The sequence below is a fragment of the Engraulis encrasicolus genome, chromosome 23 (genome assembly GCF_034702125.1).
Source record: "Engraulis encrasicolus isolate BLACKSEA-1 chromosome 23, IST_EnEncr_1.0, whole genome shotgun sequence".
NCBI classification, from domain to species: domain Eukaryota; kingdom Metazoa; phylum Chordata; class Actinopteri; order Clupeiformes; family Engraulidae; genus Engraulis; species Engraulis encrasicolus.
The window spans coordinates 25,293,301-25,316,280 of NC_085879.1; the positions used below are offsets into that span (position 1 = coordinate 25,293,301).

At 42.3% G+C, this 22,980-nt stretch overlaps 2 protein-coding genes across 2 annotated transcripts; one reads left to right on the forward strand and one right to left on the reverse strand.

Moving 5' to 3' along the window:
- Window positions 1-62: 62 nt before the first annotated feature.
- On the forward strand, window positions 63-9,041 carry sybl1 (synaptobrevin-like 1). Its single transcript, XM_063190158.1, has 8 exons — window positions 63-394; window positions 1,068-1,252; window positions 1,566-1,623; window positions 1,797-1,934; window positions 4,376-4,466; window positions 4,965-5,032; window positions 5,358-5,450; window positions 7,002-9,041. Exons 2-8 carry the CDS (start codon window positions 1,107-1,109, stop codon window positions 7,068-7,070), a joined length of 663 nt encoding a protein of 220 aa, XP_063046228.1. The 5' UTR covers window positions 63-394; window positions 1,068-1,106; the 3' UTR covers window positions 7,071-9,041.
- A 135-nt stretch (window positions 9,042-9,176) lies between these two features.
- Window positions 9,177-22,752, reverse strand: si:ch211-274f20.2 (calnexin). The gene is made up of 15 exons (XM_063190135.1): window positions 22,716-22,752; window positions 22,370-22,574; window positions 22,124-22,197; window positions 21,976-22,031; window positions 21,637-21,778; window positions 20,903-20,984; window positions 18,298-18,490; window positions 17,175-17,364; window positions 16,669-16,782; window positions 14,106-14,262; window positions 13,333-13,530; window positions 10,597-10,716; window positions 9,865-9,967; window positions 9,453-9,526; window positions 9,177-9,360 (listed from the first exon to the last, which is right to left on the reverse strand). Exons 2-15 carry the CDS (start codon window positions 22,442-22,444, stop codon window positions 9,349-9,351), a joined length of 1,590 nt encoding a protein of 529 aa, XP_063046205.1. The 5' UTR covers window positions 22,445-22,574; window positions 22,716-22,752; the 3' UTR covers window positions 9,177-9,348.
- Between the last annotated feature and the right edge of the window lie 228 nt (window positions 22,753-22,980).

Sequence of the window (22,980 nt, forward strand, 5' to 3'; positions counted from 1 at the left end):
AACTGCGTCAGGTTTGTCCAACGCCTCTTCATACTTGCGCTTGTGCAACTTCTTTCATGAAAGAAAATGATCTTCAAAATAACTGCACACCATGGGACCAAAATATCAACATGCATTGAATATTTTTTTCTCTTCTGTGTCTGACGTTTTGAATGTGAACATTTCAATATGCTTGCACGTCAGTGGTTCGCACATTTGTAGCCGGTAAATCACAAGCTGCGACGTCAAAGACATGCAGAACTACGATTCCCAGAAAACCCTAGCTGCTAGAACCGGAAGTCCAAGCTTGTCCATGGAAAAGAGAGAAGTTGAAAAGGATTGCCAGTATCGAAGCAGTAAATGAGGGAAACGTCCGAATTCCGAGGTTTCCAGAAATTGCCATAATCTCTGTCGGGTATGTTACTTGTGTTTGAATCAAACATTGTATACTAGATTATACTACGAACCACACATATATGTCTTATTAGCAGCTAATGATACCGTAACAGTAATGAGAAGCTTGTTAGCCAGCTAGCTTAAATTGAGCCTTGTAAATCGTGTGTCGAATCCATCACACAAACAATTCGTGATATCTGTCAGCTAGACAGATAAATGCTTTTTGTAACCTACTAAATATCCACATGATATGCGTTTCTGGTTTGAATAAGAAGATAGAAGGGGCTGGAGAGGTAGAAACCCGGTGCAATGCTGAAGATGTTGACAAGAGAGTACGGCATAAACCTTCCCCTTCACACGAAAGTACAGTAATTCTAGTCGTTTGACATTGGTTGTGTCTCATGACTCGTGTGCATTTGTAGTGTCAAGGCATTAACTGCTAGTTCGGGATGCCTGTTGCAATACTTTGTTCTGGGTTGATGGTCAATTTGTCATTGTTGTTTACATCTTACCCACTTTGTAGTGCACCCCGAATACGCAATACGTATGAGGTCATCATCGGGTTCTGCGTTTCGACATTTCCTAATGTATCCAGTGCTACTGTTACTAACACATGAGTAGCTGCTGACCAAGCGACGCTTTTACGTCAGGACTTGTTTTGAGTGTCTGTTTTCTGTCTCGTCGTTCAACAGGGCAGGGTAGGATCTTCATCCACCTATTTGCTTGTTGCTATGGCAATTCTATTTGCTGTGGTAGCTCGTGGCACCACCATCCTCGCCAAACATGCCTGGTGTGGTGGCAACTTTCTCGAGGTGACCGAACAGATCCTGGCCAAAATCCCCTCCGAAAACAACAAGCTTACTTACTCCCATGGCAGGTATGTCATATATTAAGTTGTGATTGGCCACCGCTCATCTGTTTACAAGGTGCAGGATTCAGTAGAAATTTCTGTATAAAAAGAAGACAATCCGCACTCTTCAGGTCTATTTTTGTGCAAAGAAGCTTTACTTGACTTGTAAGCTTTCGGTCCTTAGACCTTCATCAGGCAGAGCCTGATGCTTTGTTATACCCATGCTTTGTTATACTCACTCACTCACTCACTCACTCACCCTACCCCAGTTTGAGTTGTTGCAATACAAGATGCTTAAAATTGTTTTTTAAAAGAACCACTATTGCCTTCTGTGTTTCAGCTATCTCTTCCATTATGTCTGCCACGACAGAATCATCTACCTGTGCATCACAGATGATGTGAGTGTGATATTGTTGATTGAATGTGTGCCATTATTGAAAAAGGAAGTGCTACACGGAATGGGGTTACTTTTCAACAAAGTTGGAATAAGGCCTGTATTTTCATACTGGTTACACCAGGAAATGTGATGTGTCCAAAATGTGTCCGTCGTTTCTCTTTTTTCTTTTCTCAGGATTTCGAGCGGTCACGAGCCTTCAGCTTCCTCAATGAGGTGAAGAAGCGGTTTCAGACCACGTACGGGTCAAGGGCACAGACAGCCCTGCCCTATGCCATGAACAGCGAATTCTCCAGCACACTGGCTGCACAGATGGTGAGCTAGAGCCTCCGCTTTCTTTGAAAACACACACTCACATTTCACGTTTGTGCCACCAAGTCCAGTTACATGTACAGAGAATTCTGATTTCAAACGGAATATTGTCAATATTTCTTTTAAAACAAGTTCCACTTACATATGTGGCACAGCGCTCTGCAACCAGAATGTTCCCAGAACACGGACGGCCACATTCGGAATGAATTAAGATTTTACACGACTCGTGTGCAAACGGATTGCTGACACCATTCAGTTTAAAAACGGAATATTTGGGTGTGGTGTGGTGCAATGCGTAGAGCACCCGTACCAGAGAGACTCTTAAAGAATCTCTGTCCGTACCATATACATGGGGACCCGGGTTTGAGTCCAGCCTGGGTCACTTCCAGCTGAGATATCTCTATATATATTATGTGCATTGTGTATTTTTTCATTATTATAATTTTTGTATTATTTATCTACCGTATTTTTTTAGATTGGAATATTCCTCTCATTCCTCAACTGTGGATCTTATTAGGGGTGCCAGTCAATCTTTGTCCTGCAGTCATTTCCTGTGCCCTCTAGCTTTATGACACGAGGCTCGATGATGTCATTATGATCAACGTTTTTATTCAATATCTTGCAAAACTATTATTCAGGTATACCCTCTCATTTGCAATCGGTTTGTTTAATGGGTGAAAGCCCCTGAAAAGTCGCTCTGTGCTGGTTCACAGAAACTTAATTGTCTTCTACACAGAGGAAGGGTGACAATGAGAAAAGAGGACCGAGGATGGGTGGACAAAGATTGGCTTGTAACCCTGTACAATGTACAAGATATTACTGTATGAGCTCAGAAAGTGCCCAAAATAAAACATGTCGGATAGGTAGAGAAGTCATCTTAGGGGGAAAAGGCAGGTTAAAATAAGGAGAGGTGAAGTATATGTGACATGACTTTAGCAGAGATTCTTTAAGTATATTGAGATATGCCAATGGAATAGGTTGCTATGGGCACCTAACATGACCAGGTTCCGGTCTGCCTAAAGGGGCGTGTCATAATACTCCTAGCATTGAATAGAACAGTCCTTAGGTCTGCCTAGGTCTGCCTAAAGGGGGATTTCCCCCCCTCCCCCTTGTAATAATAGAACCCGGAAACAATGGGCCAATGGAACCTCTCTCTCTCTCTCTCTCTCTACTCTCTCTAACTTTAGTCTATGGCGCGTAATGGCAGTTAAACTTCCTAATGACCAGTGGGAAGAAGCTGTCCTGTAGTCAGCTTGTATGGGCGTGCATACTCCAGTATTATCAAGGACAGAGATCTGTAGTAAAAAAATTTTTTTTTAACTTAGTTGACCTTTGAGGAAGTGAAGCCTTGTGAAACGACTCTTGTTGCATTTGGACAAAAACAAATGTGTACTAATTTATGTGAAGGTTCACAGGGAGGAAGGCAGCCTTTTGCACACTAAAGCCTCGGTTACACTGGGATGTTTTTCTCTGTAACCGACCATTTTGCTTATCGTTCGCCTGTCTTGGCTATACGTAAATGACATAATGCCTCACGTTTGGCAGGAGTTAAGCCTCAACAGATGCTCAGGTTATGGAAAGCACAACAGAGAAAAGTCCTCAGACCATATAGGTTTTTTTTTTGTTTTTTTTTACAAAATGTGCTTAATTCAAAATTGAAGACCTCCTGTTTTCATGCCATTTGCCTTTGTCTGGTAGGCATTGCACACCCTCTCACTGTTATCATTGTGGTTATATAGACACGTGTGCTCAAGGATCTTGGTTTTACTATTGTTTGGCATTCATGGTTCGTGGGTGACCGGTTTCAACAGAAGAAGCGAGAGTGTTGAACACGAACTGAGAGTGGTAGTTGTCAACCAAGGAATCAGCTGGTCTAGTGGAAGATCATGCTGTGAGAAGTCCTGTCAGAGTTACCATCTCAATCAACGACTATACGGAGTTGATCGTCAGTGATATACAGTAGCGGTTGTGTCTCTTCTGGGTTTCCAACACGGGGTAATCATTCAGTGTGGAATCAGACACTCATTTCTCCCTTAATATTGGTAATATATGTGTGCAAATGCAGTTTTGGGGTTCTGTCTTGTCACTTAAAAGGCATAACAAGTTTCATAGAAATCCATGATGCCGGTTTGGCCACAAACTGCCTGATTGACCCAATACTGTATCAAGGATCTCTGTCTGTTGCTGGATCTCAGATGGTGCATATTGTTCATATTTCAGTGTGTATGGTGTATTAATTGTGCACTAAAACATAGTGCCCGAAGTGCACAAGTGGACCATCTGAGACACAGCATATGTGTGTACCGAAACTAGAGCCCTGTGAAATTCCTGGCTTAGTGTCAGACCTAATGTATAGATATTTTACGACTGACACTGTCAGACGTTTCCACTTCTTTGTTCTCACTGATTGTTATTTAATTCATTTTTTTGTGTGTCGTCACCAGAAATACCAATCGGACCCTCGGGGAACCGATCGCGTGACAGAGACGCAAATGCAGGTGGATGACCTTAAGGGCATCATGGTCCGAAACATTGGTGAGGACACGGGGCTACCCAGCTTTGTGCTTGTTATATACTTATTAGTCCTCCTAGTATGACGCCAGGGACACATGCATGCAAATTTGGCCAAGCGAAGCGAACTTCGCTATTCATTCCTATGAGGGAGGCAAAGGTAAGCGAACAGGAGTGAAGCGATGCAAAAAATATTCAACCAATTTCACTGTTATGCAAATGAGGAGCCAATTTACCTGCGGCTGCCTATCAAATCAGCAACATAATTGTTCAATTCCATTTGATTCGCTGTGACGACCTGATGACGGTTGAGCTGTCAGAATTGAACACTGAATCTTGCCCCTTTTTGCTTTGCTCGTTTCGCCTGTATGCGACCCTGGCGTGACATATATTGTTACATTTACATATTGCTATATACATTCTGCCATGATCTCTTCAGTCATCTAATTATTGACACATTCTGTCCAAAATGTGAAATTAAAAATGAAAAGCATCGTAAATGGTTCTTTCGAATGTGTGCAGATCTTGTGGCTCAGAGAGGAGAAAAGCTTGAACTTCTCATCGACAAGACGGAGAACCTGGTGGATTCGGTGAGTCCTCATTTCTCTCCAACCAATCACCTTACCAATGTTCTGGCCTTGCTGTATGTCAGGGGTTCCCAACATTTTTCAACCTTATGGGCCCACTTGACACTTTCAGAAATATAGGGGCCCAACTTTGGCCCAATAAACAATACAACTCAAACGAATAGTCAACAGCAATACATTTTATGTAGATTTTTAGAAAATTATTTCAGGGTCCACTTGGAATACCTTCCTAGCCCACCAGTGGGCCCTGGCCCACAGTTTGAGAATCACTTCTGTAGATGATACTGACCTAGTTTTTTTTTCATCTTTCTCTCTGTTTTTCTTTCAGTCGGTCACCTTCAAAACAACAAGCCGTAACCTAGCTCGTGCCATGTGCATGAAGAACCTGAAGCTCACGGTTATCGTAGCACTGGTGGTACTGGTAAGCATAGCTTTTGTCTTTCGGCTTATTAAATTCATTTTCTCTCTATTTATAGAAAACACTAACTAGAAAGGCCTCAGTAGACGTCAGTTAAGATTATTTACCTGATTATATGCCTGCTGTTTACATATTTGCAGATTAAGTCTTCAACAGATTAAGTATTAAACATGCTTTCAAATGAAAACTTCACACGGTTTTTATGTAATCTTATGAAACTGGAAAGCGTTTCAGGTTATGTTGTTTCACATGTGCACTTTGTTTAAAGAAGTAGAAGTTGTATACATGTGTGTGAGAACAAGACCTTTAACGGAACAGTCCACCCCTTCCTGGAAATGTGCCCATTTTGCTCCTTTCCTCAGATAAATTAGTGAGTTTTACCTTTCGCCCGTTCCTCTGCATTTGGCTGGTTACCACCAGACATAATCACAAGTGAGATAAGGTCTGGAGACCTGCCTACTGTTAGCCTGGTAAACCAGCGCCACCCGCTGGGCGCTGCAATTTTTCAGCGGCGAGTGGGTCTGGCCTCGGATCTGAGAATGTTTTGGACACTGCCCTGAGTCTGGCAAAACCAATTACAACACAGAGATCTGTTTTGAATCAAAGCGGGCAAGGTTTTGAGGGAGTGACGACGAAGCTTGCAACACCGTTGGGAAAGCACATCAACGGCAAAGATCGCCTATTGGTCAGAGTGCCGGCACGGTTTGAAAAAACAACAGGTTGTTCTCATCGGCAATCGTCCGAGGTATAGTTCATCGGGGCCAGACTAAATTACTCTGGTCTCACATTTAGGCTGGTTTATCAGGCTAGCCTACTGTAAATCCCGTAGGGGTTGTATGGTTTATGATTGATGACGGCTGTCTGTTGGGCGTTACAAATGTGTATCATTTGGCATAGTAGCCCATGGCCAATCGTGTCAGTTCTATCTATTCAAACAAACTGCAGTCATCGCCTTTTCACTCCTCCCTGCTCTCTGATTGGAGACCATGATCAGAAACCCTTGCTGAGGGATAGATTCCGTGCTGTCTTTCAGATTGGAACGATTCTGCAAAGCAGTATGGGATTTCCTTTGCTACTTCCGGATATATCATTGAACCCAATGGGACCATTAGCAGCTAGCTGGTACCATTCGTCTCAATGATGCTTGCTAGCTCGAAGGTGCAAGTTGCGCCACCAGAGTCAGAGAACGGCTGAAGAAATACAAATTAAGAAGACATTTTCTTCACACAACATCGCCATATTTCATGTGAAACTGCATTACATGAAAATGATATGGGGGGCAGGATAAGATGGCCTCAAGGCCCATAAACGGCCCTGGGACATAGGTTCCCCACCCCTGGGCTAGAAGAACAGGAAATAGGTGAAAATAAAATAAAAAATAAAATTCTTAACTTCTGGAGAGACGGAATTTTGGCGCAGTTTCAGAAATGGTGAACTTCACCTTTAATGTACTTCAGTAATGGCAAAATACATGTGACTTTGTCTGTGCAGATTGTGCCGTTTCTCACTGCCTGCCGCCCTTTAGTTATGATCAATGTGTTTTTGTGTGTGCAGGTCGTGCTGTACATCATTGTTTCCGCAGCCTGTGGCGGGCTTAGCTGGCCCACTTGCCTCAAGAAGTAGGACGACAGACAGCGAGTGAAAGAGGGGAAAATAAGCGACAATAAGAAGAAAAAAACATCAAGTTGACATAAAACGCCTCCTACTCTTGCTTCCTGGGGGTCTGTAAGGGAAAAACAACAAGTAAAAGAAAAACACAAAAGACGGCACTCTCAAGAAACATTTTTGTAACCACTTGAGCTCCATTCTTACTTCGCCTGGTTTGACCCTCCTCTCCTCCTCATCTTCACCATCTCGTCCTTCCTGCTCCTGGTCTTCTGGAGGAGGAAGTCCAACAGGAAGTCACGGCGAACGCCGGCCACACCGATGAGGAAGTGGAGGTGTGGCGACATTCCCCCCTCACCCCGCCCCATGCAACACCACACCAGCCAGTAGCAGAGATGCAGACTTCAGTGTGACAAACCACAAACTTTTGCCCATGTTATGTTTGTTTGTTTTTTCCCTTCTCCTTTCCCCTTTTTCTTTTGTTCACATAAATGCAGTAGTATGATGGAATGAAGACGAGTTGGATTGACTGACTGACTGACTGAACAACATAACTGACTGCGTTCAACTAGGCTAGTAGTGTGTGTTTGTAATCTTCAGGTTTGAAGCATGGTTTCACTTTTTTTTGTTGCTTTGGTTCCTTTACGACACCAGTCACAAGATCCACTGTTTCAAGTGATGTACATGGACATGTTCACTTCCAGTGCATAAGAGAGGAGTTCTCCACAGGAAGTGACATTCATCAGGGTAGCCTTTGACCTCCCTTCTGATTGGTCATAGTTTAACGGTTATGGTTGGCTGGTAGAAAAGACCATCTTACTAGCCATGTTGACCCATTAGTGAGCATGTTTTGGCTAGTAAGAGTACTGTAACATCTACAAGCCGGTTTGGCTGGTAGTGGAAAAAAAGTTAATTTAGGGCCCTGGTTGTTTCATGTGGATTGCTGCCTAAAGGAGCATCTTTGCCAGTGAGTTGAAGTGAGTTGGTTGGTTGGGTCATGGGTTTGCTTTGCGACCCTCCCTTTACCTACTAAACCTCATATGACTTGTGTTAATATCATCATCATCATATTATATGTACGTACTACGAAGCCTTGCTGTCAGTAAGTGTAGCCAGCCATCATGTATTCCCCTTTAGAGAAAAGAGTTGGAGCTGTCTCCCATAGCGCATTTGTGCCAAGGGCACGCCTCATATGTCTCAAATCCTCTATTGGAAATCAGCAGGTTTGTAAAAATGTGCTTACCACTGTCCAAAGCGGACATCGTTTTGGGTTGTCCTGGGTTTTTTTTGTACAATGTGAATCTTTTTTTTTTCTTTTTTTTTGGTACGTAATGCAAACTGTGGCCATAGTGCAAGCTTCTCAATCCTTGCCAGTCATCCCTCTGATTCAAAATGTCCCATACCTGAGGATGGAGGAAACACCTGTGTTGTAATGCCAGTACCTGTAACTCAAAAAACGCCAGCGCCGTGTGTCATTCTTTTTTTTACTTTGAAACTGAAATGTCAGGATGCTTGGTCAACAAGCATGGCCTTCTTCACATGATTTCCTGTCGAGTAGACATGTATCCTCTCCCAAACATCCTGTGAATTCACCATCCATCTAATGCCATTTTACAGTACCTCTCATGTGTAGGTCTCATTGACACTGAATATACGTCAGTGGTAGATCTGGACTATTGAGTCAGGGTATTTAAGGGCAGGTACAAGCCTGCTAGTCTGTAACAGCCATAGAAATAATATAAATACAAAATCTGGATTCTGGACAGCCAGATTATAGCAGGTATCGCCAACATTTAGAATAACTTCAGTGTGGGATTTTATTTTGTTTTTTTCAGAGTAGCAATTTCAGTCATCCTCTTCCAAATGTTTTTTCAACAATGCACTTTTTACATATTACTTTGCTTCCTGCCATGATGTCTATAATCATGTAATTATTTAAAGATTGTCTATCTAAAATTTTAAATGAAAATAAAAAAGTATTGTAAATCACCATTTGCACTTCTGATTTAAGAGTGGTGATGCATGCACACAAACATTGTTCAGTGATAAAGAAAAACCTCACTGCAGTCTTGGAGGAAATGAAATTGAAATCTGTACACAAGATTATTTTTAAATACATCAAGGTCACAGAAACAGACATGTTTATTGTTGTAGACTTACAGAACAACATTCACAGTGATCCAACAAGTCAAAAATGGACAGGTTTGTTATCTGAGATCTATATCTCAGCTTCATCTCATTGTCTCAGATGACGTTTTCCCAGGAACAGGCAGCTAGAGATGACCGGAAATCACCATCATTCTTTAACCTGAAAGGAAATCATGTTGTTATTATCAACCACCAAATGTAAGGTTAGACGCACAAACGTAGACCAATTGCATATTTTGGAGCCATATTTACCTTGAGCTCCAAATCGGACTTCTTCTGGGCCCTTTTCACATCTCTCTTCCTGGGCCCAGTTCTGCTTGTCACCCCTGGAAGAGAAACACAGACACCCCATTGTTTAGGGAAGACAAAGAGGTTCCTAGATAGGAATCCTGAATGTAGGCCCACAAAGACGCACACATTTTCATTATTTGTCTGATGTAAATGTATCCTTTAAACGTGTGATAGTGACACACATTTCTGTATAATTTAGTTGTTTCCTAGACAGTGATCCTGAAAGTACAGTAGGCTCACCGAGAAATACACATGACCTCTGAAACAAATGTATTCAGTCAAACTGTGACTGTGACATCCATTTCTGTACATTTCTGTCACTCTGTCTAATAAGGCCTATATCATGCAGTTGTTGATATAAAGAATATCTCACCGTAGTCACTCAAGGAATGGGGGCCCTCGAGGTCTTGTGGGCCGTCAGGCTGGGGCTCGTCTGACTTTTTGTAATAGTAATCCTGATCGGGGGGACCAAAGCGCTGGAGGGCCGAACAAAAGAAAACAGGGGATTACTACTACACGTTAATAATGGCGAAACAGTTTATTCTTTGTAGTCTAGTCATATGAGTGTAGACTTCTCTTTCGAATTCAGTTAATCCTCTTAGAATGGAAGGCATGCTGGACGTGAGAGAGAGAGAGAGAGAGACTCTTCATGAAACAAAGAGTTGCCATGGTACTGCAGCCAGTCAAATGGGACTAAGTAGGGTTTGGGGTTGGTGTTGGGCTTTCAAAGTTATTTTGAAACCCTCCTATATAAAAAAAAAGTCTCTGGGTGTTGCACGCCTTCCCCAAATCCAAGTCCAGTCAAAACATTTCAACACTGTACCACCAGCGTCGGAACACTTATAACACACATGCCCTAGGTTTCAACACCGCCCCACTCCTGTCAGTTGGGACTACAGACATGTCTGGATGGGGATGCCATGGCCCAGTGGACTAAGCCTATATCACAGCCTGGGGACCCGGGTTCGAGTCTGACTCAAAGCTGTTTTCCGGTCTCTCCCAACAATTTTCTGTCTCTCTCTCACACACTTTCATATCAATAAACATAATTTTAAAAACCCAAAATATCTTTCTTTTGTTAAAGACATGTATGGCTGAGACCCACCTTGTCTGGCCACATGAAGCTGACAAAGAGGATGATGGGAAGGCCCACAGAGAAGACGTAAACCCCCCACAGCCACGGCCTTTTCATCGTCGCCACATACAGCTGCTCCAGCACTCCTGCCTAATGACCACAGAATGAGACAATAAGGAAACATAATTTTCATTATAACACAGACTTGCCAGTATATTCTAACAAAAACATATCAAAATCATGCAAAAATCATATGTAATTATCTGTCTGAGCAGACCTTCTGCCTGATGATCACAGAAAGTGAGCATGAATAATATTTTTTTTTTAAATCCCTAAACCTAAATGCCAGTATATGAACCCATACATACATGTGCATGAAATAGTTTCCGTTGTCCATATGAAGAGTTACATCTTTCCATGAATAGGATAGGTGAATAGGTGAAATCAGTAAGTGAATCAACATGACAGGTCCTAAACCCAAAGGCGAAACAAACTGACCCATTTTTTAGTTTTGTGTATGTGTGTGTGTGAGAGGTCACAGTTTCTCCACCTTTCTACTGTGCCTGCCATGTGTGAACAAACAATAACGCATCCTTTGTGAAATGTACATGCACCATTGGTCAAAGGCTTTTGTTTAACCCATTTAAGCCTGACGCTGCGCCTGGAGCTGCATGGATGCTGTATTCAGGCTCTTGAGATTATAGTTTTTTATTAAAAATGTGAGTGTGTTAAAGCTGGAGAAGAAAACCCGGCCTAATGCAATATGGGGGTCCTAACTTTTAAAAGCAACTTATTGCACGTTTTTATGTGCATCAGCGGCTGAGATATTTACAAAGCGGATTCCTAAAAAGTTGGGACACTTTGTATTTTGTGAATAAAATCAAAACGCTGGCATTTTCAAAACATTCAATATGTTAACAAGGTAGAACATTATGTACAGACAACAAATCAGTTGTTAAAGTCAAGCAAAACTATTGTTTTGAGGTAATTATGTGATCATTTAAAATTTCACCCTTGCAACAAATCCCAAAACAGTTGGGACAGGGCCAATAAAATGCTTTTTATATTGGATAAGACTAAACACAACTCAAGGGATGATGCTGAACAGTTAAATACTTTGACTGATGGCATCATTTTATTCAAAAATTAGATATTTTGATGTGCGAGACATGATTTCAGCAGCTCAACTGATAGGTATGTTCTTCAACTTGTTTACCTTTTATTATGCTGAATATGTGGCATATCCTGACTGCAAGAAAACTATTTTGTGACCTGTTTACTCTTATGATGGAACCACACTGTTGGAACACAGTAGAGATTGAAATTGGCCACCATTATGGGGCAATATCTAAAGGCGGTGCTCCAAAAAATAATGCCTTGGTAGCTATGTTTACTGTTTAAAGACTGTATGTGTCATTCAACATTCATTTTAATGCTCTACATGAGTAAGAAGACCCTAACCAAGTCACCTCTGCACCCCCTTACCATCATTTATGCTGTCTTTCAGACTGACCACTAAATCAAGCTGAAGTATTCATTTTCTATAACCTGGAGGGTCCATGACTCCATAATTTTCAAAAAGGATTAAATATTTCCCATTCTGTAATCAGAGGACAGTTTCACATGTCTCCTAGGTCCATAGAATGAGCTTTTCCGCATGCAACGCTGTTAAATGTCTGCATCATGTGCATTAATCAAATGTTGTGTTTATGGTCATTTTTTCGAGAGCTGTCATTGATGGATTGTCATAGTTTGCTTATTGACCACGAGTATGTCATGATCTCATAACTCGTGCAATGATTACACAGAACTCTATATTACGGAAATAGGCCTTATATGCCTGCAATTTTGATAATTCAATCTTTCTGTGTAATAGATAAGTAATTAGTCCCCCAAAATATTCGCTGCTGAGTGCTGCATTTGTGCATTCATGTTGGCAGTCAATATAGTTCCTTTTAAAATATTCTTCCTTGTGTAATTTTTAGAATTATCCAACTATTACAACATGTTTTGGCCCTGTCCCAACTTTTTTGAGATTTGTTGCATGGGTCAAATTTTAAATGATCACATAATTACCTCAAAACAATAATTCTGCTCGACTTTAACAACTGATATGTTGTCTGTATATAACGCTCTACCTTATTAACATATTAGATGTTTTTAAAATGCCAGCATTTTCATTTTATTCACAAAATACAAAGTGTCCCAACTTTTTTGGAATCCGCTTGTAGGTTTTTATAGGCTGACAGTATCTTTTACCAAAAAGGGCTTTTGCATTCAGCTGACATTATTGCAGGTGCCTTGGGTTAACTCTTTGAACATATTTTAGTGTTTAAATACCTTATGGGTCCGCAGCACTGATCAATACTGTACATACCGTGTATGGTGCCCATCTGATACAGCTATCAACAGACATAAAACTTAACACTGACACCTGGTAATACATATTTGTATCATATTGTCTTTGATTAACACTACTCTTTCTAAATTTCTCAAAAATAATGCCTACAACAAGATATTCATTCATAACACGAAAATCATACTGGATCACAGAAGATGCTGTCACATTTTGACATTTGCATGAATGACTACTACTCAGCAACATTGCTGTTGCACAGTCAAGTCAAGTGTACTTTATTGTCAAAAAAGCGTTAGAGTTAGCACAGAAGTTTGAAATTGCGTTTGACCAGTCTCCAACGTGCAGTTTAACAAGTAAAACATATAAATCAGACGGTTATGTGAATGTCATTTTTTGTCATTTTTCACCTGCTTCCTCTGTCCCCATGTGTCCTGCGTCCAATGCTGGGCGATGGCGAGGTCATCACAGAGCAGGATGTTGTCGAAGAGCACCCCTGCAGTGAGGGACCACAGCTCCAGCCCCACGGCCCGCACAGGGGCCATGCGGAACGGGTGGAGGTCCTCAAAGTAGGCAGGGTTTGGGATGGACCGCGGCTTCCAAGGTCCCTTTTATGTTTTGGAAAGGAAGGATCATCACAGTTTAATTCACAATCCAGTGCAATCATTACTGTATGTAAAAGTGATAGTTTGGGCGAAAGCCGACTGTTGACTCCAAGCTAGGAGGGTTTCGGTTTTACTATGTGCAGAGCCAAAATCTTTGGGTGGAAGTAGCCTACATAGGATGGCATCAGCTTCCAAGGTTATTTTAATGTTTTGGAAAGGAAGGAAATCATCACAGGTTGATTCACAATCCAGTGGAATTACGCACAGAGCGAAACGCTCAGGATAAGACACCCCACCATTACTGTCATTGAAGAACACAATGGGTATAGCAGCCCTTCATTGTAATGCAGCGACTGTACTATGTGTATGCAGGGCCGCTGACAGCTTTGGCTGGGCCCAGGACAAAGTCATCTGAAAGGGCCCCCCACTCACCCACCCAATAAATACAATGTAATGAGAACCAAATTCTGGCCCCCCTCTGTCGCTGGGCCCGGGACAACTGTCCCATTTGTCCCCCCCTGTCGGCTTTCCTGTGTGTATGTGTCTGGTGCTGTGTTGTGACAGCGAGTGACTGGCACCTTGTAATTGGGGTTGTCAATCATAGGAGGGTACCACCTCCCTCTGTAGGCTGCGTTGCGCAGCATGGGCGGGGACCAGGGACCGCAGCCTGCCGCTTGGGCACACACAGGGTTGGGGACCAGGGGGGCCTCCCACTCCCCATCCATATCCTCCGACCTGGGAGAAAGGAAGACACATGCGATTAATGAGCAACTGCACTTTACTTTTTGTTTTATTCTTTTGATCTCTTTGATTTTCAGCACTTTTTAATGTATTGTGTATTTTTCTCAGAGGGCCTGCACAAGAGTTCCTATGTGCTTGGACTACTAGTTTATGCACAAATGGCAAATAAAGAACTTTGAACTTTACCATTGTACTCAGGGTTCAAAATAAACGTTTTTCATTACCAGCCAAAATGGCCAATTGATGTTAATCTTACTAGCCAAACACACACTCACCAATGGGTCAAAGTGGCTAGTAAGTTTTATTTTCTAGGGCCCTAATTGCACTGTATTTAAGATATGAGGGGGTTTTGTCCTGTGTCATCCTGCGTTCTGTCCTGGTGGGTGGGAGGATAGGGGGTGGTATTGTGGATGTCTATTGTGTCTTTTTTGTTCTGTTTTTGCAACTGTATTGTAACTGTATAAATGGCATAGAACAATTTTCCGCAAGGACAAAATATTTCCTAGCTATCCTATCCATCATCTATTTAGATCAGAAATGCAGCAGAGTTAATTCCACACGATCTTGAGAATAGGTTCCAATCGATTTTATGCTGATTCAACTCTTCAAGTGTTTAATTAACACATCACATATAGATTCACAGTATCAATTCAACATTTATAGTTCAATTTAACACTAAAATCAAAGGGGAAACACAATATTCTGATAATAGTGTTGAATAAACACTGCATCCTTAATGTGTGCATTTACTGATTTTTTTATTCACTCTCTGAACACTGTAAGATATATTGCAAGCACACAGGAAGTGGTCAGACAGACACATGACATGACAGACCCGCATCTCATTCAGTTGCAGGCCCAGAAGGCATGCAGGCTGGCTGGGAGTCTGGCTGACTCACCAGTCATTACAACTGGTCTCTAGGGCTGTAACGATATTGTATCGAACCAAGAAATCGTGATACACAGAGTCACGATACTGTATCGTGATACAAGGAGGCAGTATCGTGATACGCCCTTTCAAAGTTTTATTACCCATTAGTCCAGAAAACAACCTTATGATTTGATGTGATAGTGTTTCCAAACTTCAGTGGAGATACATTTCAGAAATCGTGGGGTGTATCGAACCGTAGGTCAAAAATCGTGATACGAACCGAATCGTGAGTTGGTCAACTGGTCTCCGTGCTTCAGTGCCTCGTATGTGTACAGTATGCAGGGGGTGTAGTGGGCGTGGTACGCGGGGGGTACATGGTCCACCCACTTTTCTTGAGGTGAGATTTAAAAAAGAAAAAAATCTGTCCGTGTTTGAATACAAAAATGGGGTTGACATGATAAGTTGCCTAAATAATGAATGACCTCACAAATCGCCTACCCCCACTTAAAAAATCCGCACTACACCACTGACAGTATGCGTACATGCCTAATCAGTTAATACTTGACCGGAGGTACTATATACCTTGCCGGATGATTTAGAGCAATGCCCATTACGATGTATATACAGTATACACGTAATTCTCTCCCTACTTTTCACCTGTCTGTTTGTCTGATGAAGACCTTGACGATAGAAAACATTGTTTAATTGAATACAATCACTGGAAGCAGCACATACTGAGAGTATTAATGTAGTTTATTTTGCAGAACAAATGGTCTAGTTTTCTTGACAGCGCAGCAGCCGTATTCGGATATGTTTTTTGTCTGACTCATCAAAAAAGTGAAGGAGACTCACTCACACTATCGCCTAATGTTTCTGATAGCTTTCAACTTGGTGCTGAATCCCACATAAACCATAGATGAATGAAGGAAGCGAAGGACAGCACTCTTCAGAAACGTTTGTGGGTGAATAAACAAACAAATAAAAAAACCTGAAGAGCGCTGTCCTTTGCTTTCCTTCATTCATGTCTGTGACTCACCAGTCCTCTGTTCTCTAACCAAGTAAGTTGCTAACTAAGTTGGCAACGACATGTTGAGAAACGCACCCCTGAAGAGTGCTGTCTTTCGCTTCCTTCATTCATGTGTGAGCAGCAGCCTTATTCGGATACGCTTTTTTCCCCTCAGTTGCTTGTCTGGCTGGGGAGCGTGTCTATGTTCCCACAGCCCATTCGTCCCACATCACTAACATTTTTACAATTATTTTTTAAGCCCATTGGTCCCACAGCCCAATGGTCCCACAGCATATTCTTGCTGCTCAATGTTCCCACATTTCAAGAAAATATTCAAATTCAGGCCCTATGTTCCATGGCGGGGAGAACGGCACATGCTCTCAGTTTACTTGGAGATGTGGGAACATAGACTTGTGGAACAAAGGACCTATATTTGAATAAGTTCTTTAAAATGCGGGAACATGGAGCAGCAGGAACAGGCTGTGGGAACATAGAGCTGACCCCGTCTGGCTGTGTGACTCACCAGTCCTCTGGTCTCTGTGCCTCGGGGTCGGGGATCAAGGGCTGCTCCTCCTCCAGCCAGCCGTCAGGCCTCTGGGCAGCGGGGTCTGGGATCAGCTCCGGAGCATCCTCATCCCTTTGGTGGATACAATACAGAAAGTCATTCATGATATTTTTATGATAGAGGCCTCAGGGCATTTGCATGTGAATTTGAGTGTGTGTGTGTGTGTATGAATGCTTCTCTCTGTTTCTCTTCTCTCGTGTGTGTGTATATATATATTCTTTTTTTGAGGGCTGTTCACCTTTACTATTAGGATAGCGTAGTGGGTAGGTGATGACAGGAAATGAGTGGGAGAGAGAGACGGGGAACTAAGGATCTGCAAATGACCCAGACAGGAATCGAACCTGGGTCGCCATCGTAGCAAGTGCAGAGCCCTACCGTTAGAGCCACGACAGGGCCTTGATTTTTGAGTGTTAATGTTTAAAAAGAATGGCAATGCGATAACCATACGGAACAGCAACACGTACCAATCCTGGGGCTTTGTGGCCGTGGGGTCCGGGATGCGCTCCCTGTCCTCCCAGTCATCTGGTGCCGTATCTTCAGGGTCCAACACCTCCAATGGGGGGTTCACTGGAGGAACCATGTCCTCCAGCAAGCTGCCTTTACTGATGACCGCCAGGTCTATCAGAATCTCATAGGTGTTGTCGGGGTACAACCCTACAACGTGACCACATGAAGGCACACTACTGTAAGTTGCAATTTTGTTTTGGTTTCAACTCCATGCCTGATATTGCTGTAAAATGACGACTAGGGTGAAAGCAAACATGGGCTACTCAAGTCAAGTCAAGTGTACTTTATTGTCAAAAATGTATGTAACAAGGTTAGCATAGAAGTTTGAACTTGCGTTTGACCAGTCTCCAATGTGCAGTTAAACTAAACATATAGTTAAGACATTGACTATAATCTCTCTCTGTCTCACACACACACACACACACACACACACACACACACACACACACACACACACACACACACACACACACACACACACACACACACACACACACACACACACACACACACACACACACACAGTAAAAAAAACACTAACATACAAATATAGACTATTGACAATAGAAGTACAATAAATACACACACATGCAGTGTGCAGTAAGAAGAGTAACAAACTGATAGACAATACACACACACACACACACACACACACACACACACACACACACACACACACACACACACACACACACACACACACACACATACACACACACACACACACACACGTGTAAGGTGCGAAGGGTACTCACTATGATTGGCAATATTAGTGAAACACAAGAAGGAGAGGACTTAATTGCGTAATCACAGAGGTCTCTGATGTGATGACCTAATGATTGGAATCCAAAACAAAACTGAAAGAATCAAAAGAGAGAAAAAGCATGCGGTTTCAGTTATTATAGACAGAGATGTCAGATACCGTAAGCTGTCATCAGACCACATAAGACATCTGTGTCTTGACCCTTGACCAATTCAGATCAAACTTTCAAAGGTGCTCTCTCTCTCTCTCTCTCTCTCTCTCTCTCTCTCTCTCTCTCTCTCTCTCTCTCTCTCTCTCCTGTCGTGTACAGTACTCACGCAAGGTGTACAGGTGTGGCTTGCGGTCGTTGAAGTAGTCAGCTAGGTCCACGGCTGGCTGCCGCGCTTGCTTCTCCTCGTACTCCCCCGTGAGAGGGTTCTGATGGCGGAAGATGAAGTGGACCTTGTGGCTGCTGCCGCACTTGTCCGGTCCAAACATGATGGAGTATGGGGTGGCGTCGCTGAACTGGGCCTGTAATCACGAGAAGGGCTGAGTAAAAGGCATCTTTTGCTGTAAAATACTGTAATAGCCCGAATATAAGAATGTCTTTCTGTTCTAAAAATAGGTCTTTTAAGGGGGGGGATCTCATATTCGGGCCAATAACGTAATACAGGTAACACATGCTTTGCATTGTGCTTTTCTTTTTTATATATACAGTGCCCTCCATAATTATTGGCACCCCTGGTTGAGATGTGTTAAAAGCCTTAAAATAAATTCAGTGTTTATTGCAGAAGAATACTGTCACACTGAAAATTTTAGGAAAATGTAGCCTTCAACTCAAATGAATTGTAGGAAAATAAAAAAAATCCCTGACTAAAAAATAATTCTTTTTCATTAAATCACCTGTTCCACAATTATTGGCACCCTTAACAATTCCCAGGAAATAAATATAATTGAAGCATTTCTGTCATTTCTACAGTAGTTTACAAAGTTTACCAGAGTATGTAGGAACATTTAATTAGTAATTCATCACTTCCTGTTTCCCTGGGGTATAACTATGACGTGACACCGAGGCCATTTCTCTTATCCACTCTTAAACATGGGAAAGACAAAGGAACACAGCATACAAGTGAGGCAGATGTGCGTCGACCTTCACAGGTCAGGCAGAGGCTACAAGAAGATTGCCACTCAACTGCAGCTGCCCATATCTACTGTGAGAGGAATAATTAAGAAGTTCAAAACAACTGGAACAGTGGTAAACAAGCCTGGACGAGGACCCAAGTTTATTTTGCCACCACGCACAGTGAGGAGGATGGTAAGAGAAATCAAAATATCTCCAAAGCTCACTGTTACAGAATGACAACAAATGGTAGCATCCTGGGGTCACAAAGTCTCCAAATCAACCATCAGGCGCTGTCTACACGCCAACAAGCTGTTTGGGAGGCATGCACGGAGAAAACCTTTCCTCACCCACAATCATAAACGCAAACGTCTGGAGTTCGCCCAGCGGTATTGGGCTTCAACTGGGACCGTGTGCTTTGGTCAGATGAGACCAAGATTGAGCTTTTTGGCAACAAACACTCTAAGTGGGTCTGGCGTGCCACGAAAGATGCGCATGCTGAAAAGCACCTCATACCCACTGTGAAGTATGGGGGTGGGTCAGTGATGCTGTGGGGCTGTTTCGCTTCCAAGGGCCCTGGGAAGCTTGTTAGGGTGCATGGCATCATGAATGCTTTGAAATACCAGGACATTTTAAATCAAAATCTGTTGCCCTCTGCCAAAAAGCTGAAGATGGGTCGTCACTGGGTCTTTCAGCAAGACAATGACCCTAAACATATGGCCAAATCTACACAGAAATGGTTAACCAGACACAAAATCAAGCTCCTCCCATGGCCATCTCAGTCCCCAGACCTCAACCCCATTGAGAACCTGTGGGGTGAGCTGAAGAGGAGAGTACAGAGGAGAGGGCCCAGGTCTCTGGATGATTTAGAGAGATTCTGCAAAGAGGAATGGCTGAAGATCCCTCTTTCTGTCTTTTCCCATCTTGTGAAACATTATAGGAGAAGATTAGGTGCTGTTTTGTTGGCAAAAGGGGGTTGTACAAAATATTAACAACAGGGGTGCTAATAATTGTGACACACATTATTTGATGTCAAATAATTATTTCTTTATGTGGGATTTTTTCCCCACTGAATAAATGCACTTGTATTGAAGGTTGGATTTTTCTCTTTTTTTCCATTAAGGTCCCATATTATTTAGAGAAAAATAATAATAATTGGAAGCTAAAAAACACATCTCAACCAGGGGTGCCAATAATAATGGAGGGCACTGTATATATATATATATATATATATATATATTTTTTGGTCTTTTTGACTTTATTTATGATAGTATAGTCAAGATGGTGACAGGAAGCGAGAGGGAGAGAGAAACGGAGAAGGACCAGCAAAGGACCTGGGCTGGGAATCGAACCCTGGTCGACCGCATAGTGGACGAGTGCCCATAGTGCTTTTCTTGACAATCAATGATGCTTATGCTGCAATATGACTGAAGGATGCCGTATAATCATTGTGTGCCATAACTACAAATTAAAATGACTGCAGCAATGGCAGTGGCAGGAAACGAAACGGCAATAGCATTGCAGTGCAGGAAAACGAAATACATGATCTTCCACCTCACACTACACTACACACTACACTCACTGCTACAGTACTTACAACAACAACAACAACAACAACAACAACAGCAACAGCAACTTGAACTACTAAGCTGCGCTTCCTTTTGCGATGCATGTACATCTGTATGGTTCTTAATCTGATATGATGTGATATACCGTACTGTATTTTGAATTAGGACCCCAGTAAGACTATCGAAGTGGTATGACACAAGCTAATGGGGATACTTTAATAACATAAAACAAAATAAAAAAACAACAATCCTCACCAACTGAAGGCTGCCATGATCAGACAACAGCTTGATGTAGGCCCCTCCACAATCCATACCCTTCTGGAAGTGGACCTCATACCTGCATCAAGGTGGAGAATAACGACAGCAAAGGAGTAAATCTGAGGAGCTTCTGTGGTCTCATCTGGTGGTGCATCGATGGGAGACGGACAGAAAGTCCTAGAAACTAAAGACTGAAAAACGTAGCAACTGCAGATGCAATTCTATTCTGATTTCATCAGATGCACAACATAGGGACTAATCATCAGTCTCTGGGCGTCTGTTTTTTTCCAGACTCTTGCTCTATTTTTTTCTCTCTTTAGTTTCCAGAATAAAAGCATGCTATATTGTTGTTGTTCAATGACACCTTATTACTGCTTTCGCAGAAGGCTGTTATGGTAACACTGCTGTGGAAAATGTTATGTCATTACAATACAGTACATTGACTGCAGGGTAGTAATTTAAGCCGATTGTGTTACACCACATCGCAGGCAGGGCAAAAATGTTCATAGATTGACCCTTTACAGTTTTTCTCGATTGGTTTGGCTAATTTCTTGAAACTGAGATAACATTGCTGTAACCATTGGGTCATTTGGCCAAACATTCTTACTCTTTTGCATAACAGTTCAGACAACAAGCAAAATGTCATATACCTCCCAAAATAGCTCATTCTTGCATCAGCACACACGCGCGCCGCGCACACACACACACACACGCACAAGTGCATGACTCACTGCAAACACAGAGGTTTGTCCTTAAAATGGTACACAGAGCGCAGCTGTGAAGAAATTGCATGATGACGACCCACACTCTTCATCACCAGGCCCCGGTTGCCTGGCAACACTTGATGCTCCGGCTCCTCCACAGCCCACTCCCCTGATAGATAGATAGATAGATAGATAGACAGACAGACAGACAGACAGACAGACAGACAGACAGACAGACAGACAGACAGACAGACAGACAGACAGACAGACAGACAGACAGACAGGCCATTTTGTTACCATTTTGGTTACAGGAGATTGTGTTATGATTGTATGTGAAATAATATGACTGTATCTTATACTATATACCATCATACTTCAGGTTGTTCTCCCCCACTTTGTCTGCCTTGGACCGGATCCAGTTTCTTCCAAAGAAGACGGGACAAAGTTGCATCAGCACATGGAAATTTGGATAATAGTTCATGAAAAGTTATATTATGCAAAAGGGGAAATGCACCTGTTCAGAGGAGCCGAATCAAAGGCTTCAGCAAAATGGGCCTTATCTGGTATCTGCACATTTCTGTAAACATTCTGAAAGTGAAACGTATGTAGTAAATATGTAATTATCACTATTTATGAAGGAAGTTGTATAGACTGCCAACACATTATGTAGGCTTTACGCACAGGTTAGGAGCATTGAAAGTAATCAAGGACAAATTGACAGACGTGTTGGGAAGAGCTTTGTGGTAATCGACCAACTAACCTGACCCTCGCTCAGAGGTGGGGTGAGGCAAACCCAAGCGCAGCCGGCGAGAAGCACATGGAGAACACTGGCCATGCCTGCGGTGCTTCGCCGCGCGCAAAGACAGCGACGATTTGGATAGGGTCCAACACAAAAGTTGGCTCCAAGGTGTTACTTCAAATAGGCTAGCTGGGGCATCACCGAGTCGCAATAGCAAAACACATATCTATAAAAGAAATAACTTAAACTGACTAATGTAGGCCTAGGCCTATACAACAGTTTATTTCATTGTTATTGCAAAACAACAGGCTACTATTAATCACAACCAGAGCAAAGAAAAACAGGTCTCACGTGAACAACCCCCTACCTCATCTGTCATTAGCATGGTGTGCGGAAGTTTCTAAAATCTCAAGGTTGTGCAAAGTGGACTTTGATCAAGAGATTTTTACTTAAAGATGCAGTTGCAGATTGGAGTCCTTTGGAGCTAAACAGCAAGAGCAATGTCACATTTTCTTTCTGTCTATAGCTAAAACGTAATTCGCCTAATGATAAGAATAGCTTTAAAACGCCCCTTTATAATGATAACAATTTGATTTCAAGTCCAACATGAAAGGTGTGCAGTCTAGCGCACT